Raw genomic sequence first — 19670 nt, 5'->3', positions numbered from 1 at the left:
AGGAATTTTTAAAAAATTACATTTCATTATGACAAACACCAGCATTATACTTAGAAACACTATTTAAGAAGAAAAAAGCTATTGCTCAATAAAAAGCGTGCTTCCCTTTTATCAATTGGCATAATTAAGGTTTTGGCAAGCACAAACATGTTTTTCCATTACACAGAAGAGTACTCTTAGGACTGTACTAGCACTTCTCTGCAATTAAAGTAAAATGGTGTCTGCACTCAGTATGCTGTTTCAGGTCAGTCAGATTTTGTTGACAGATACATGGAAGATTAAGTTTTCACTAAAGTACACCTTGTGCCAGAGCTTAACACACTGATTTTGCACGGTTCATACACCAGGCACAGGTGTACGAGGTGGAAAAATGCAGTGCTTGGAGGATCAGATGTTCTCAAGAGGAAAGTATTTACAGCTGTTGGTGTAATGAAGTGTGATGGGAAAAATCACTTCTAGAGACTGAACGGGGCATTTAGATGCTTTTGAATATAAACTAACAAAGAATATCCAGGGTTTTTCCCCCTTATGTTTTGGAGAATCTCCTAGATGACACAGAATACTTGGCTCTTAGATTATCCACAAAATTTTACATGGACATGCATGGATTTACGTGCAGTATTGCTGTTACCTTCCTGCAACCCTTCAATATTTATTTTGGAATGTACTGGTTTTCACAAACTTCACAAAGAATAAAGAAGAGAATATTGCAGAATAAACAGAGTTCAGCAGCTAACGTTTGCTCAAATGCAGAAAAAGAGCTGGTCAAGTAACTCCTACAAATTCAGTAGTTTGTTCCTGTATGGAAGTGTCCAAGTAAGCCTCAAACCCACCGTAAGATTAAGACTAATAAAGGGAAAATTTGCTGTACATATGTGTGAAGTTCCATTATTCATAAATACACACAAGATATTTAAAGAAATTTCAGTAAATGTTGATACAGAAGCATAGCATTTTGTAAAAACAGGGTAAAATCATTACATCCCTATCATCTCCTCTCCCCTTAAAAACCGATTAAAACTCTGGATGCAACCTTTGAGAGCAATCTCAGAGGAAATGGGAAGGGTAGGCAGGGAGGAAGCCAAGTCATACCTTTCCAGTTGTAAGTGCCTGGGGCACCAAACACAATATAATGATAGTCTCTAGTAAAAGTAGCAGCAACACCTTGCTGACAGGAACCAAACTTCTCATGGCCTCTTAAACGACCATCACAAAAACTCCATACTCCATTATCCATATCATCCTTAATAGTGAGGTCCTGGCTCAGCACATAGCACCTTCCAATGATATCCCGGGTTTCCTGCACTGTGTTTACATACTGCCTTTTCTCATAGCGATGTGCACACGTCTGCAAGACAGAAAGAGAGTGTGTGATGTGTCTGTGTGTCGTACACAGGTCACCACAGAAGGCAGGGCTCATCTAGCAGTCCCTCCTGCTACCAACGCTGCAAGGCACCCTGCAGACACACCGAAGTGCAGAATGCAATGTTTCCTACAGGCAACACATGGGAAAGCTTGGGCACCTACAGATACAAGGCAAAGCAGTCTGCTTTATGGTCAGGGAAGGCCACAGGGTTAAATCCATAAAGCCCTTCCTGATACTAAATCCCTCTCTTTCAAGAAGTAAGGAAAAACCACCTTCTCTCAAAGAAAGAAGTGGCTGTTTCCCAACAGCTCTCAAAGGACTGACACACCTGTGCAGGACACAAGAAGCTGGTTTAACTACCATCTACTCAAGACTATTCAGAACTTGCCCCTTACAGAAAAGTGCCACTAAGCAGAGGCTGAAAGCTTTTCCATTGGAGGGGAGGGAAGTTGCTCCTACTTCATCTGTTGGATGTTCCACTTACAGGGTAAATGTCACTGGGGCAGAGCTGAAGCACTAAACACATCCTCTTCCTTATCCTTTCAGACTATCCCCTGGAAAAAGAACTCTCATCAAGTATTTAACAGAAAGCACGAACAGCCACTGGCTGAGCAGTGTAACCACCAAACCATTGTAAAAAAAAGTGATGAAATGCCTTTGCCAGCAGTGTTTCCAGAAGACTCAGATGTAGCAGGTTGTCTGAAGAACACAAGCAAAGTTTGTCTCAGCTGACAAAACGTTTCTATGGTTCCTATCAAGGCCTAAATGTTATGCAAACACCCAGCTGCTCCATATTAGAGCACTGCAGTACTGCCCTGCTGCAGTGACCGCCAGGCTGCTCACACATCATCTGAAAAGTAAATCCCCCCACTTATCATGAAAAGACAAGATAGCATTAGTTGATGACCGATTATTCAGTGAACAGGACGTTTCCACGTGTTCCTTCCCACTTTGGGTTCTGAGGCAGACCAAAGCTAGTTATTACTGCCTCTAAATGCTTAAATAACCAGATTCACATCCTGAAGTCACCTCCCCCCAGGTTTGGAAGCAGTGACATTAACTTCCAATTAGATGAGGAAGCTTCACTGCACATCTGTTCTATGATGTATCTGGTATCCTGCAGCAACATTAGAGGTTTTTATTTAACTGAGAATGTTACTTTTTAAACTCTTTCTCTCATAACTCCCAAAAAACTTTTCTGTTTAATATAAAATAAAAAGTATCAATGTACAGTATAAAATAAAGAATAGCAAGTAGTCTTACTGCAGTGCAATCTAGTGCAGTGCAATGACCACATTAATTCACAGGAGCTACTCAGTGGAAGTCCCTGATAAAAGCTGAAGTGAGGCTCATCATCTTGGAAAATAGGCTGGTGATAACCTGCTACTTTTACAGCCTTATACATTATTCTTCCCTATTTCTGCAGCTAGTAGTATTTAAAAGAAAAAATGTGTATATGACCAAAAGAAAAGTGTACCCCTTGAAAATAAACTGTCTATACTAGATTTTTAAAAAGGTTATAAAGAGAGGGTAACTCATAGAAAAATAATTTAAAGCTCTTACAACCTCAAATGCCTTATTTTGCTAAGGAGACATTTAAGTCCTTACCTACAAGAAATCAAAGGAGTAAACTTAGGCAAAGCTACTTTTCAGCAAGCTGCACAGAAACACAGGCCACTCAGAACATGTACTTGTAGACCCTAGACGTTTTTGTAAGTTAGTCCTTTAGCACTTACCACCACATTTCCTCCTGGCCCCTGACTCTGGACAGTTACACCCATCCATTGGTCTTCTTTACTCTCCATCTTTGGGTCAGCTGCAAAGTATCATAAAACAGCTTGAAATATTAGCATTTCACTACATTTTCTTTTTTCTGGGTTTTTTTTTTTTTGTGTGTGTTTTTTTTTTGTTTGTTTGTTTGTTTTTGGTTTTTTGGTTCATTGGTTTTGATTTTTTTTGTTTGTTTGTCCTTCAAGCCCACGTCAGGGGAGACTCTTCATTCAGAACTTCATACAGATAGTCTGCAGGTGGCAGTGTCTGTACATGTTATCACTAACAGCATCCATTTTATTAAACTTCTAGCCTTCATGTTCCATCAATTTACAGAACAGTAAGAATCTATGAAGATTTAAGCATCTCGTAGTAACTCAGCAATTAAGCTACAACTTATTGTGATGCAAAAAGTAGTTATGTATAAATCCCTAGAAGAAACTGTCTGATACACTGCCTCAGGAAAGGACACCAAACAAGAACAATCAGTCAGCTGTTGCAATTCAAAACAAAAGCACTGAAAAACTTACTCTCCTCATCAAATTTGACACGCAGACAATTTGTATTTGGAGATGCAATGTCACAGCTGTACAGCCCTCCTGTTCTGTTGGCTTGTTGGGCTGGAAAGGCCTTTTCCCGAGGAGCTCCAACCAGCAGTCTGCAGGGAAAACAAAATTATTTAAAGGAATATGTAGAAGGAATATTAGAAAAGAGAAAGGCAACAGAATCAGGAAGTGTTTTCACCATGTTGCTAGAGGTTTGACATGTCAACATTTGAAAGTGGATGAAAAACTACACCACAAGACTGCTCTTTGAAAAAGAGAAAATGGGGGGGAAGGAGAGAAGCTGTATAGCAGTAATGCAGATTACAATTATTAGACCTGCAAGCCAGTACCTGTATTGTTATTCCTGTTATTTTTGTAATATTCACTGAGAGTGGTTGATAAAAAGTAGATGTCTAGCAGTTTTGGGAAAATCATCTTTTTATCAGGGCATCAAGTGGGGTACTTTTTGCCTTACTAGAAAAATGTACTATTTAAAAGGTATATTAAAAAATCAAAATTCTATTATAAAAACCAGATTACTTAATGTCAAAATAAAAAGTGTGCACAAACTACAGAAGTATGACATGAACCATGCATCAGTGTGAATTTCAGCATGACTGCAGTAATACAAATGAATCAGCTCATATACTGAGCTGTGCTACGTGCCCAACAGAGTCCTTCCAGATAGAGGACACATTCCAGTCATTACTCTGTGGCTACTTACTCAGCTGGGATTTAATAAAAGAATTTTAATCAAGTTTGAGCTCATTATGCCAAAACCAGGTTAGCTTTTTCTGCAGCTGTGCATGTTTCATTTTATCTTACTCATTGGCAAGCAAAACCTCTTTCTGCAGGTCAGAGGTAGGGGTAGAGTGAGGGGATGCTCTTCCAGCTATCACCATCTCCTTATATTGGTAGATGAAACACAGAGGCTTAAAACCTAGGAACTTTTCCTCTGCAAATGAAGAGTGACAAAAACATATTCTTAATTTCTCTTCACCCATGCTCACAGTATGATTCATTTTATTCACTGGGACTTCTCCCTGAAGGTCTGTGGACATGGTCTACTGTAATTACTTTCAATTAGGTTTGAATGTCCAAAATCATGTTCCAGAATGCATGTTCAGATAACAAAATTACGCCCCAATGTCAAGAATGCAGAGTGGGAGATGAAAACCCAAGACACTCCAAGACGCAGACAATTTTACCGATTTTTCTATCCCCGTGGTAGGTTTGCCTTGTTACTCTACAGAAAACAGAAGCTCAGCCATACAGTATACTAAACATAAGCATCTCTGAGCATCAGTTCCTGTCAGACTTAGCTTTTTATTATCTGAGTTATGATGACTTAGTATCTAATGTTTACCATGAGTCCAACGTCACAGAAAAGCAGACAATTGCTATTCCTCATGTAAATTACAGAAACAGATGATTCTAACTGTTAACTTGAATCCTGATTTTCCCCACACATCTTGTTCAATACATTCTATAACCTAACTGGGTTTTTCCCTGGGCCAATCAGACTGCACAGGTGTTAATCTACAGAAATGTACCATAATAAACCATTAATATAATTTAAAATAAGCATCTATCAAGTGACAGTGTTGGGAGAAAAAAAAATGTGAATTCTCTCATACCATGGCATAAAACTACAATGTTTTTCAGATCTAGTTATAATTAAAACATGTGTCTTCCAATTTCAAACTGAAATTCTGATTTTTAACCAAATGAATCAATCCAGTTGCTCTATCGATTAGAATTATTTTCATTATTGATTTCTCTTAATTACTTATTGAAGATACATGATAATATCTGAAGTCCCACTGCCAATTATGAGCACCTGCTGACGTACAGGAACAGATTTACTCCCTTACAGCCCCAAATTCATAGCCAAATCTAAAATAATCCCCTAAGATTAGAGCTCCAGGGTTGGTGTATAATGTTTTAACTAAGTGCCCTTACTGAGAGGCAGGCTCAGGTGGGTGCTGCACAGACACCCTGGCTGTACCTGTGTGTGCAAGGGCAGCTACAACACAGCTCTCAAGGCAGGGACCAACAGAGCACCACATCCCTCCATGGAGCCCTAGGGCACAGCTACACCCACCCTACCCCACTGCAGTGTTACATTACACCCCAACGCAACAGCTGAGGCAAGAAAAGCTCCATTTCACCACTTATGCCAAGTACTACTCAAGTCTCAGAAAAGGTATCACAACATCTTACTGACTTTATCTGCATCTGGAGCAGACCTTTAGATAAGTGTGTGTAGAAAACATGCTTCATAAACCCACATATCTCCAAGAAGCAGAAGAAAGTGAGAACTCACTGCCCACATTCAGGCAGGCACTATATAACTACAGGTCCGACTCCAGATGCACAAACTGGAGTCGGACCTCTCTATGAACTGTAGGTCTGGTTGCATTTAGAAGAACCAGTCAGATTCTGGAGCAGCATGATTTATTGAATGCAACATACAACGTTCCTCTGGACTGAGGGTGAGAATGCATTAACTGCAGAGTAACTACATATAGCACTAACAGTGCCATTGCAATCACAAACTTAATATCCCAGGTCAACACTCAGCACAGCTTACCAAAGCACAAGGCTTACCAAACAGTGTTCCTACTGGCAAGGGGCAGGGGGGGCAAGGAGGACAAACCTGTCCGTCTGTCCCTGCAATTTCGCTCCAATTCTCCTCCCCCGCTGGATGCGGAAGGGGGGTACTTTTATATCTTGTTCACTGTTACCGTGCTAAGTGTGTGGGTGGGACTGCAGTCAAATCTTCCGTTCTTTGGGGGCATATTTGCAGAATATGTCTTGGTAGGACATGTACTCGGTTAGCACAAAACATTTCTGGGTATCAGGCAGAAGAACAAGACCACGTGGCCTACGCCTCACCTGACATTCCCACCCCCAAGGCCACAGAACACAAACCACAAGCCCTCCACAGCCAATTTCCACACTCGCACCTAGAGGCACCGCGGCATATTGAGCTTTGCATTTTCTTCACTACTTTATGCTTTTAACAATCAGTATTCAGCAAGAACACTTAGGTGAACACTGAGAAGAAAGGGTGTAACTTTATTTAATCAGATATGGCCCAAAAGAGTCATTAAAATCCAGAGTAAAATACACGAGCTTTCCATTTCAACACATACGACAGAATATTAAGCAGTAAGGTGCAGATTTTAAAACCCTCCCTGCTTTAATTGGTAATTCTTGAAATGTTTAGTAGGTAGCTGTGGCTCCCTCTCAGCTAATGAAAACAACAGTGAGAACTGGGAGTGGTTTCTGCTCACAATTATCTGAACTCCCTCCAATACTGCTCATGAAAAGGAAAGTCAAAGTTAAGATGAGAAAACCATACCAAAAGAAATCCAGAAATCATCCAGCCTCCTGGAAGTATTCCCTCACGCCACAGCAAAATTCTTTTCTTTACTTACAGCCTGGAACTGTCCAAGGGTAACATGATTTTCACAACATACTTCAGAGAAGAAAAATTATCACCAATTCATTACAGTTCTATTTTGGAAAAAACTCTCAAAAGAAATCAAGTAAAAGGAGGAAGAAGAACTTCAATGTTTTTTTAGAGTAAATATCCTGTTCATCAAAGTAAAAGGCTTCCACTGCGTAAATTACATTTTGATTTAAACAAATACAAAATATACCACAGTCTGCACCGAACTCAGATTCTCTACTATATCCCAAAGTTTTCTTCATTCCTTAAATTCTTTTCTTTTCCATGGTGTCCTTCTACCCAAACAAGGCACCACATCTTTGCCAGCCTTTCTTTAAAACTAAAAGCAAACACATCTGTAGTGCCTGCTCTGAGCCCCAATCATAATAGCTGGAGTAGAAATCATGGAAGTGTTTCCTGGGTAAGAAACCATTAACCACTTCCACATATAGGTGAACTAAAGCAGTCACTGGTCTAAGTAATTTCCAATTCTGCAGGCTCCACTGAGCACAAGTTTCAAATTGAATATTGCTGTTCTCAGGCAACAATGCTGCCACTGCAGACTTTGCACTTCATTATGTTTTCAGAAAGACTCCACAAGGGGGGCAAATTTAGAAACTGACAAAGCTAAATGCCATGAAATGGCTCACCCTTGACTGGACAGTTAGACTCCTAGATCCTTTCTCTCTCCCAGTTCCAGTGCCCTCTTGGAAAAGAGTTTCACTAGATTAAGCTAAATTAAACTAGAGCAAATAGCTCTAATTCAATTTAAATTTTACTACAAAATCACCAGCCACAAGTCATCTATCAAATGTTTAAAACCTCCAGGCAGAGGCCCCTGATCACAATGTGGGCATCTGCAGCCCTCGACCTGAGCTGTATTTTCACTCCTCTGCAATGATTTGGTCTCACCTGTTCTTAAAATTAAGAAATACAGCAGATGGATGCATTTAACCACCACAATATTTCAACATAACTGCAGTTGGTCAGTGGGACAGCCACTGTGTGTGAATATTGGTGGCCCCACCCCTGCTTCATGCTTGGATTTGCCATTCCACAACAGAAAAAGGTCTCAGGACAAGAGCACCACAGACTAATTAGCACAGAGAGATTGTCCCTTCACACACTCGGGCTGCTAATGGGAACTGGAGCTGAACCATGGGCTCCTCCAAAAAAAACACCCTCCCCAGCAAAATACAACCAGTAACTGTGTCAGCAGGGAGCTTACCTGTGATGCTTTTTACAGACACCCCCATCATGGTCAGAATGTTATTAACAGCTATTTTAAGTGGCTGAATATTCTCCTGATCTGCTACTCCACAGCTACACTTTGGAACTAACAGTGCAAAGCTGTGGCCAAGTACATCATTAATGTATTCTGTTGCCTGGAGGCTTGGCACTGAAAGGATTGCAATTTTCATTTTATTTCTTCAGCCTTTTTTAGGAAACAGATTATGACAGAAGCTAGAAAAAGAAGCCAAAAGCTGCACAAGGACTAGGGCAAGTTAATACAAAGCAAAACTGGAACTACAAAGATACCTGTTGTTCTGGAAAGGCCACTTATTATTGACTTTCTGAAAGTCACATGGAAAAATAAACACTTTCCCATCACAGTCCAGAGCCCAGCCTGTCTGGATTTGAAACAGGTTTTGCAGATCTCATTTCCACTGGTACAAAGCATTTTTCTTAGAAGAAATGGTACAGTCCGCCCCAAGTTTGTGTTTCAAAATCCAGTTTTCCATTTCAGGCACCACTCTCTGGCTTTAATCAACAGATACCTCATAGATATTGTCAAATAGCAAGTGCAACTTGCATACATACAGGTTTCATTTCTCCCTTACAATCTATAAATTTTTCAGATTTAAAAGGAAGAGCACCTGTGCCAGGAACAGACCTGACTACAAACCGGTAGTGTAAAATATGTATAGGAGAGTTTTATAATTAATCTATGATAAACCGACAGGAGAAATAATGTTAAAGAGATTTTCACTCAGGTTTTCTAACATGGCAGTGCCTGGCACTGCATGAAATCTTCTTAAAACAACATGTGGTTTAACTCAAAAGTGACAAGCGCAGCATTTCCAGAAACTAACTTGGGAGCCAAAGTGGCACTTCTAGCTCAGCCCCTGCCTAGAGTCACCTTGTCTGCACTGGGAGGACTGAACTACAGGAGTCCCACCACAGCCAGCTGGGCACAACCCAGCTACTCTCCTCTGCAAATGCACTAAGCTGGAGGTCCCAACAGCAGTAGGACAAGCAGGCAAGAACAGCTGCAGCACAGCAGCCGGGGTGACCCAGCAGTCCCCAGCTCTCTACAAGCAGAGGGAGTGCAGTGTCCAACCCCACTGTCCCACCACCGCAGTCCTGCCCTGCTGCCAGCATCCCCCAGAGCAGGGCCCTCCCCGGCCATCGCCTGGCCCGGCGCCGCCCCCGCCCTGCGGCAGAACGCGCCCTGCAGAAGCTGCTGCTGAATCAAGTCTGTGCTGGGATCAGTGTCTTGTGGACATGGCTCACTCTACAGGCTTAAGTAAACAAGTGCATAACAGAAATTAGGAATTACTGTCTCCTGCACTTGGGCTGCTGGCCATTCATGCCATAGAAAATCCCAGAATTCATTTAAACTTCTTCACATTTGCAAGACTTGTCTTTGTATTCCCACGAAATGTGCCATCTATATAAAAAGTTCATGAAAAATTAAAGAAGTATCACATCATATATTAGGTGTATGTTTTAGAAAACAAACAAGAAAGCAATAAAAATATGGAAACAGTTGCTCACTTTTTTTTTTTGGGGGGGGGGGGGAACCTGAAAGCAGTGCACCTAGTCAGTATTCGAAGACACTACTTTTTTGAGCAGTAACAACCTTAAAAGGCATATACTGTTCATTCAATGTGCCAAAAGCCATTTTAAAAAATTATAGTAGTGCTAATTCAGCACAAAACAAATATTTGGGTTGAAATGTCATTCTTCTATTTCCTTCACAGAATAAAGTACATCAGCTTCATTTATCACCATAATTAAACTCTTAAAAGGCATGAAAGAAGTACAGCAAGAAGGGTGGACATTTTACTGTAGAATCAATGGGCAATATAACACACTCCAGTAACTAATACAGTCCTGCAGAACTTGAAGAGCAACTGCTCCCCACGCTAACCCAAGCCATAGTTCCTTCACTCATACATCTAATTTATGAGATTGCCCCCACTCCTCCTTTCCCAGACTTACCACCATCTCCCTCTGAATTGTAGGGAGAATACCAAGACAGGTAGAAACCTCCTACACAAGATACACAACCACATAAATTCTGCCTGATTCAAGGTCTGAACAGAAGTTCATCACATTTAGCTACAACATACCAAGCAGCACCCCACGGGGAAGGAAGCTCACCTACACCACACCAACACTGGCACCCCTGAGCTGAGCTGCGCCCTGCCCAGCTGCCAACCTAAGCCTGTGGACTACAGAGGAGTACGCTGTGGGAGCAGGCTAAAGAGCTCTGCATATGCAGAAGAAGCGTGGACCTTCCTGATATAAGAGCTTCAGAGAATGAGTACAGGAACAGCCATCGAACACAGACTTCAACAGCCGGAAGGCACTTGCAGGCTAAAGCACAGTTCTAAGTACTCCTTCAGTCTCAGAGCCATTATAGCCCTGGGCTAAATGCCTATAATTGGATCCACAGTTTGAGTAAGACTTTTCTTCAGGCCATGAGCTTAATGACAAAAGCAGATGTGTCACTGGGTACATGACGCATTATGCCCCCACACCTTCAAATTAACTGAAAACACAGGCACTCAAGTCACTTGAAAGAACATCACTCCAATAAGGTATTTTCCTAGGAGAAACAGGTCATAGCCTGTGCAGCTGGGATGGTCAAAGAGCCCTTTTTTTTATATTCCATGCAGATACTCAACCACTGATCAAACAGTTCAACAGAACTAAATGATACATTCACAAGAAACTGCTCTTTATACATATCTGTGGAAGAAGAAACCATTATATTTTACTATATAAATAGGAATGTTCAAACTGAGAATTTCGACCAGCTTTAAAAACTTAAGAACAAGACTTTTGCAAAAAAACTTATGTTTGAGACTACGCCAAGAAACCCACTCCATTCTCCTACTCCATGTATTGCTACTCCTCCACATACACACATACCTCATTTTATACGCATCCCCTCATACATACTTTTTTTTTTTTGCCACTCCCTACATTCTCACTTGAGCAGAATCTAGAATTAGTTTTTTAACACCCTATGTTCCTGTAAGCTGCAAGTTGTACACATACTATTGCAGCTATTTCTAGGACTACATCTGATCTGACAACAGAAGTTTTCTTCCACTATATGCAGGAACACAGCTTGGCTGGGAAGAGAAGAAACTTACATATTCAGCAATATTCAGGGACCACACCACATAATTATCAAACATTTCTCTAGCAGAAAAATAAATTGAGTGGATAAAAATATTACAGGGACTTGCAAAATTACACCCTATTTGTAGTAGCAGCTACAGGAGTTGGCTGCATAAGAAAAAAAATATACCAATTTTATTTTAGCATCTTTGGCCAAGAAAACATGGTTTTCACACTACACAAACATGGAGAATTAAAATGGATTTTCACACACTCTGCTAGACATCACTAACATCTAAGAGCCATCAGACTAAACCACTATGCAGCGTCTGCTGCACTGATGACAAAGTGCAAGGCTAACAAATCTTTATCGTTTCCTTAGCAGAGTATTGTGAAAGGAGCAGTAAGTAAAAGACACAAAAAATTCAACCTCACATGATGATAGTGTCCTTGCTATCTGCAACAGCTGCTTGCCACTTTTGACCACTTCCAGGATAAACATGCATTTCCTTCAGACCTTTGACCCACGCCATGTGCTGCTGAACAAACAACCCCAGGCAATACAGGAGTGAGTTGTCTCCAGCATGTTTGCATTCTGCGTTATTTAAAGATATATTTTATACCTACTTTTGAGGAAGGTGACAATGACAGATGAATCATGTAGAGACTAAGCACATACAGCTCAATTTCCAAAAAAATATCATCTTCACTAAAAAGGAAGTAACATTCAGTCTAAGAAATTCTGCCATTCCTCTGGACACTAGCTATCAGCAAACTCAACAATGCTGATCATTCCTATCTGCTGCTCTCTATTTCTCAGATGATCTCCAAAGACCTTGAAAATAGAAAACAAATGCAAGGAATACAGCCTAAAAGTAGCCTAGAAACTTGCTAGCTGGCAGTGAAATCCAGTGCAGGATCTGTCCATGTTACCCTGGAGGGACTAGAGTACATTTTTATGCTGTAGATGGCACCTTGACAGGGCCCATCCTATAAAACCCTACTTCTTTTCTCCTTGATTCAGCAGACCTTCTCCCTTCCTAACAGTCTAAGCATCCTCACACGCATTAGCTCAACTCCTTGAAGGCAATCTACATTAGGGAATTACGTATTTTAGAGCAGTTCTGTAAAAGGAAACAAGAAAAACAGCCACTGCTCCAGCAAAAATGATCAATGCATACTAGTAAATCCTCCAAAAATCACAATGCAAGAAGCAGCACCTTTTGCCTTTCACTGTTATTTTGGTACAAAAATCTGTCTCAGGTACTTCACAGCAGAACACATACAGTCTGTTCTTTAAGCTAAACCAACATAACTGCACTTTTCCAAAGTAACTGCTGTGGAATTCTCAAAATAATCTCAGAAAATATGATACAATACATTAAACCCAAGGGAAGTGCATTTTAACAAGAATACAATACATTTGATGCTAGAGCTGCAAAAGTAGCTTTATTATCTATGGTATCATTCATTTATTTATAACATACAGAATGATTCCCTTAAAAATTGAAGTAAAACCTTTTTTTCCATGTTCGTGTTTGTTTTCTAAGCTACATTCTTCTCCCATTACTTACAATGCAGTAACTTGGTTATGTATATTGCAATCAAAAATATTTAGTGCCAATAAAGGAATTATTCAATGTTTTCCAGACTATTCTGCATAGTTCTTTCATCAAATATTCCTGCACTGTTACCTACCCTTGCTAAATATCACAATAAGGTGTTCATTTTCCAGCTCATGTTTCACAGTACAGACCACCATCTGCTCATTCAGTAATATGGATTTTTACTTACTTGCTCCTAAACTGACATTTGCCCAATAGCCTTATCTCAGTCTTGTCCTTTCCACAGAATATGACCTCAAAATGTGGCATTTTTACAGTTACTGGCAGAATGACTCATCTAGACCCAGGCTGGTTCTGAAACATTTAAACAATAGCTGATTTTAAATGCAGTTCTTTCAAAATGAATGTGCTATCTCCAATGAGAATTTACCTGAATGCATTCCTTACAAAACTTACAGTTGCTCTGGCACATGCAGGTGGAATTTAACAGAGGAAAAAGAAATGGCCCATGCTGACTGATGAACAATTTACTGCTGCAACATGCCAGGCAACCCAATATGCTAATTTCATTTATTTGGTGGAGAAATCATACAGTAACAAATTAGATCAGTAATTATTCTTCTTTGCTTGTTAGGCCTTATGAAAAAAAGATTTATGAGAAGCCAACCTACCTGTCTGCCCTCTGTCACCAATAACCAAGAACATAACTCAAAATCAGTACTGGGAAAAAAAGCCAGCCTTCTGCAGTTTACTCCTTCTGTAAAAACTACACACCCTTTATGCAACATAAATTTGTCTCACTTTTTTCACCCATGGTATTAGTAAAATGGATCTTTCTTGAAAATCTGTCCCTTACCACAACAAGAAAACTCTTCAACTATTCCTCCTTCCCAACCTCATTTGATCCTGACCTTTGCCACAGGACATCCATCTTGAACACAAACTCCTCTACTATCACTAAGAAAGCAAATAAGCATACTCAGCAGGTTATCCAAGAATAGTTTGCATAGACAAAACCAGAGAGACACTCAAGAAAAGAAAATACAAGGAGCAGTGACACAGTAAAATCACAGCCTAAGAAAAAAGGAAATTTATTATAAATCCTTTCTTTTTTAATTGACAGAAGCACTAACCAGGACCATCACTATTACAGGTTTAAACCTGAAGGTGCCAACATGCGTTGGTTTTAATTCAGTTCACCCAAAGTCTGAATTACACTACACCACCTCTGCATACAGAAATTGTCATTTTTCACTGCAGACCAGCATCATCCAGCTCTTTGTTGCTGGAGCAAAGTGTCTCTGAGCCCAAGCCCCCAGAGAACACAAAAGTACTGGCTAAATGCCACAGAGGATGCACTGCAGCAGCACAGCAATGCCAGCAGACCTGCTGACTAAGGCAACTTTGGCTGTATTGATATAAAAGCTCACAGTAGAGACGTGCAGTGTCAGCAAAACCTGTGACAAGTAAATTTTTCAGTAAGACACTGCAATTTTTAGGTTTTATGGCCAGTAATGGTCAGTGCAGTATTGACATAAAGTGCCTATCCACAGCTTTCCAGCTGATGGGAGAATCCTGACTGTTAGTAACTACAGTAGCTTCCCTTTTTGCCTTACAGAATAACAAGAAGCCTACCTGAATTCAGCTCCATACTTCTACTGAAAATATTATCAGAATTACTTGCAAGTAGATCTTTGTGGGTCCCTTGCAAGGCAGGATAATTTGTGATTCCATCATTCTAAACCACAAATAAAAACTGGCTAATGGGTATTAGGTTCACACTTGGACTGACCTTAAGGGTCTTTTCCAACCCATGTAATTCTAGGATTCTATGACAGTAATATACAAATTTAGATATTCTTGATGTTTTGTGTTTTAATTCAAGATGCTTAAATCATTGTGAATTACAACCAAACTGGAATGGACTTGCTGGACATCTTACATGGAGTATGCGTACATACATCTCTACATATTCTAAAAAATTACATATATGTGACTACATGCACTACATATACAGTGAGTAGCTAGTAATTACATTTTTATTCTAACAGTAATATATTTATAACATACAGTAGCTAATAAATCCATCATCAGTGTAGTCCCCATCTAGAGATGCTGGATATACTCACATTTTCATCACAGGACTACTTACATTTTAACCATGTTTCTCCTATAGCTATTCCCCCAGTCTCAGACCCCTCTAAGTTACAAACCTTCTTCCAGTCTGCAGATGAAATGTGCTGCTGTTGTGCCCCCACTCCCCTGCAAAACCAGAACTCCCTTTCATCATACTGATAGGTTAAAAACAGAACAAACTTACACAGGGCAATAAGCCCAGCTCCTTTAGAGCTCCATCGGCTGCCCGATTCACCGTGCTTGACAATGAATCAGAAGCAAACACAAAAATCCAGGGAGACCGCCTTGGTACCTCCAACATTCATGTTCCTCAGTGCACACAAAGCTTCTATCCAGGTGTCTTTCACACCCACATAGCATTAGCAGTCCATTTTCAGTCACCATAAACTAAAGCTTTTCTCCTCTCCATCTGACAAACTTTCCAACTCTTCTAACCTGAAGATACTCAAAACCAAAATCTTGTCACTAGTCCACAGCTTTATACTCAGTACCATTTACAACTAATGTCAAAGCAATTGAACAGTCATCTGTTCATAATGCTGAAAGTTAAGTAATTCATTAGCAAACATGGCATTTGTAGCTAACACTAATAAATTAATCTGCCATTCAAAGCTCATATGAAATCCACTGTATTCTGTGACTAAGAAAAAGAGATGGTCAAAAGCAAATACCATGTTAATCAAAGGCTATTTCAGCTGTACCTTTATTTGTCACACTTCCAAGACATTCTCCACCCTCATCTTTACAGAGGATATTGTAATGATTAACACTGAACAATCCTGTGTAAGGAAGAGGGAAACATTTCACTTAACAAATGCTTAAGTGAGGTAAGAGAAAAATTACACAATTTCATTTGTTTTACCAAGCCTTGTTCCAAGCTATTAGTCCTTAAATACATTCCATGTATTTTATCTTCCCTCATTTTCTTGTTTTTCCGAAGATGGGCTGATCTTGCGCATGTCTATGACAACCTGTTAGAATCTTGTAAAACTGGAGGGGTAGAAGGGTGCTCAAACTGACAGGTTTCTTTGCAATAAGGATCCCTGCCAGATGAGATTCCAAGTATCACTTTTAATTATGCTTCAGTATGAATCGGGTTTTTGTATTTTTGGCAACTACTTAACAGTGTTCACACTCTAAATGTAACTGAGTTTTGAAATTAGCATCCATCCAAGAAGAAAGGGTAAAATAAATACTTCTATCTGATTAAGAGATAGCTGTACATAAATCCACTTTTGCAGCAGAGGTAAGACAGACCAAAATGCATCTGGGAATGCAGAGGCATTGCACCCCAGAGTCCTGCTGTTGCAGGTAACAGACAGAATGAAGGGACTAGACATAATTGTTTCTCAGCAGCAGACCTCAGTTCCCAAAACTTTCTACCTTCCCCAAGTATCTGGACAGCAGATACCATTTGTTCCATCTATGAAGAATCAATCAATTTAGAAAATGCATGAGGTTTCCATGGAAAAGACCACATAAATCCTTTGGCATTAGCTCAACCTAGCTCATTTTTATCCAATATAGAAATGCAGCCTAATGTGGAACGCTTCTCTTCAAGACTCCCCACCAAACCTCTTGCTTCAGAAGACAGAGCTCACACAAAGTGAGCTAAACACAGCTTAGCCCGTAAGAGTTCAGCATATTTAATGTCTTGTTCTCTTAAAGCCACACACTGCTACTCTTACAGACACAAAAATGATGTTCAAAGTGACTACAACACGCCTGTTTGACATAAAAGGTTTCATTCCAAACATACTACCCAGCAGCTACCCAGGGTAGCATTCCAATTCCTTATGCTAAAACTCATGGATTTGAAAAATGGCCAAGATACCTCACACTCAGAAACGCATGTCACCATAAAACGCAGTTTGTCTAGTCTGGTTTTGTCTCTAACAGAGACCCTTGCTTCTCATGAAAGCCTGGATTCAGAAAGCCATGTCAAGGCAGATAGCATCTGGCTCTGCTCTCTCCCCACACTGGATTGCCTGAGGAAGCACTTACTAGACATACAATACAGAACTTTCATGCCAATAATCTCCGAGGCATTTCAGCCAAACAGTACATACCAGCTTGAATACTGTGACTGTCCTTGTGTTTCTGCTGTTTCTTTCTTCTCAGTAATTGGCTGTCTGCATATTCCTGCACACTCATTCTGCCAGGACTGACAATACAACAGGAGACTAACAAGCTTCAGGCACTGCTTTCTTGGTAGTAGTAAAATGAGACCTATGCAAGTGTAATCCGGTCAAGAATTAAGACAAAGGCCTCTGGAAAGGAGCTCACAGATTTGCATTTCATTCCTCAGGATGCTATGGGTCATTTTATCTGCTAGATAGAAAGATGAAACATGGGTGCATGTGATTTATACTCCTCCACACACTGTAATTTTTATGAAATCACACAAGAATGCAAGTGTGAGCAAAATGAGCCCACAGGATTTTTCAATTTACCACCTAACTTTACGAAGAATATTATTTCTTTCCAGCTTCCTCCTCCTGTTAACTCTATATGAATAATGAGCGTATCTTGCCTTGAATTAAAACTAAATATTTGAAGAGGGGGCATTTACTTAACAACAATACCTTATGCTCATACTCCATCCGGCACTACTGGGTGGGGTCCAGCACTGCTCCACTTTGGACACAAGGCAGCAAGGATGCTGAAGATGTACACAGGGCCTTATTTTGCCTTCGTAATTTCCCAAAAGAAGTTTCATGCACATACTACTAGCCCCGACTTATTTTTCCAAACTTCTTTGTATGGCCTCTCACCTGCACTCCTGGGCAGGGTCTGTCTTGGACAGCAGACCCTGAGTTACCCGGGTATACCCAGGGAGGACAGACCCGAGGCGCTGGGCAGGCTCGGGCGGCGCAGATCACCGCTGCCCCGGGCTGCAGCCTGCCGCCGCGGCCGGCGCAGGAGAGCGCTGCGGCGGGAAGGGCTCTCAGCGGCGGCTGCGGCTCGCTTCTCCTTTCCAGCCCCGGCTCCCCACAGGCCCCGGGGCGGCCCCTCGCTCCGCCGCACGTCCCCGCCGCTCGGCGCTGCCCCGGCTCCGCAGCGCCCCGCGGCAGGTGCCGCCCCATCCCTCCGAGGGCCCCCCGGCGGCCCGGCCCCGCTCCCGCCGCCGGCCGGACACCCCGCGAGGGCTGGCGACCCCGGCCCGCCGCCAGGGGAAGTTTCCCGGCGGTGGAAGGTAGGAGGGTCCCGGCAGGCGGCCCGGGACGGGGCTGGACGGGGCGCGATGCACTTACAGCCGTTTCTCCTGCGGCTGCAGCTGCCGGTGCATGGCCAGGGAGAAGCCGAAGAGGCTGCCCGTCTCCCCGCTCCAGCTGATCACGTTGTCCGTGTCCAGGTTGAAGGCGCCGGCCAGCCCCGGCAGGAGGGGCAGGTAGAGGACTAGCAGGGCCGCCATCTGCTCTCGCCCGGCACGGGAACCTGCTGCCAGCGCCATCGCCGCTCCCCGCGCCGAGCGCGCCCGTCGTGCCCCGCCGGCTCCGCGCCGGGCCCGCCCCGCCCCGCCCTCCGTGGGTGCCCGGCCCCCGGCACGGCACGAAATGTCCCCGGGCTGGGCCCCTTCCCCTGGGAGGGGCAGCCGAGGGCGTCGCCCCGCCCGTGAGTCGCCCACCACCTCCCGGGGGCCCCAGGAGGCTGACGGCCTGCCGCGCCCCCGGTCTCGGATGTCTTTGCCCTTCGCGACATAAAATAAAGGCGTACCGAGGGGCGGGTCGCGGCCGCAGGTGAGGACAGGGCCGTAGCCCGCGCGCACCGTTGGGGAAAAGGGCAGAGAGCTCCCATGGCGGGGGGCGGGATGTGTTTGAGACATCAAACCGCGTCCCTCGGCGGGGCTGGCTGCTACTCAGCGGCATCAGGTCGGTCCAGGCACCGACCAGGGGCATAACACATTGCCCAAGTGTGCTAAGGCTGATACAGAACTATGGACAGCATGGCCCCCCTATTTAGTCTGTATTCCCCAAACAACATATGCAAGAGAAGAAAAAAAAAAAAAAAAAAAAGAGGAGGAAAAAAAAGTATCGCTCTTTTCCAGACTATTCACACTATTCACAGACCACATGAGAACAGAGACTGAAGACTACCTGAATCTCCTCCTCCAACATTTCTTATCTTTGAACACATCTGAAAATTTCTTACTCCTGCCTTTTAATTGTTCAAAAACAGTATGTGGATTTGGATCCCAGGTCATTTTCTCTTATGCTTCCACCCGTAACTCCAAAAGGTTATTTGCCAGCATACCTTATCAACTTAACCCACTCCAGGGAAAGAAAGAGGTTTTGGTTTTTGAACAGAATCTTGGTTTAGTGCTCTGGATTAGGGGAGCAGTTGCAAATTTTTAAAATCTCACAAATTGCAAGCAGCATAATGTCATAGATGGATAATGAGATTATTTGCTCTTGCAATTAAAAGATAACTATTGTGTGAATATTAAGAAAAGCTTTAGTGATGTATAGTTATGT

General features: G+C 42.1%; 1 protein-coding gene across 2 annotated transcripts in view; it reads right to left on the bottom strand.

Annotated features, from left to right (window-relative positions):
* ITGA6 (integrin subunit alpha 6) overlaps positions 1-19409 on the bottom strand; it is a 39465-nt gene extending 20056 nt beyond the window's left edge. For both annotated transcript variants that reach the window (XM_084209809.1, XM_084209808.1), the window contains exons 1-4: positions 18450-19409; positions 3667-3794; positions 3103-3182; positions 1093-1348 (exon numbers count right to left, since the gene is read on the bottom strand). In XM_084209809.1, coding sequence (XP_084065935.1) covers positions 1093-1348; positions 3103-3182; positions 3667-3794; positions 18450-19021 — 1036 coding nt within the window. In that variant the 5' untranslated portion in view covers positions 19022-19409. The remainder of the gene's footprint in view (positions 1-1092; positions 1349-3102; positions 3183-3666; positions 3795-18449) is intronic.
* Positions 19410-19670: the final 261 nt, after the last annotated feature.

The sequence above is a fragment of the Fringilla coelebs genome, assembly GCF_963513975.1.
Source record: "Fringilla coelebs genome assembly, chromosome: 7".
Lineage (NCBI taxonomy): Eukaryota > Metazoa > Chordata > Aves > Passeriformes > Fringillidae > Fringilla > Fringilla coelebs.
This window is presented reverse-complemented; position numbering and strand designations above follow the sequence as displayed.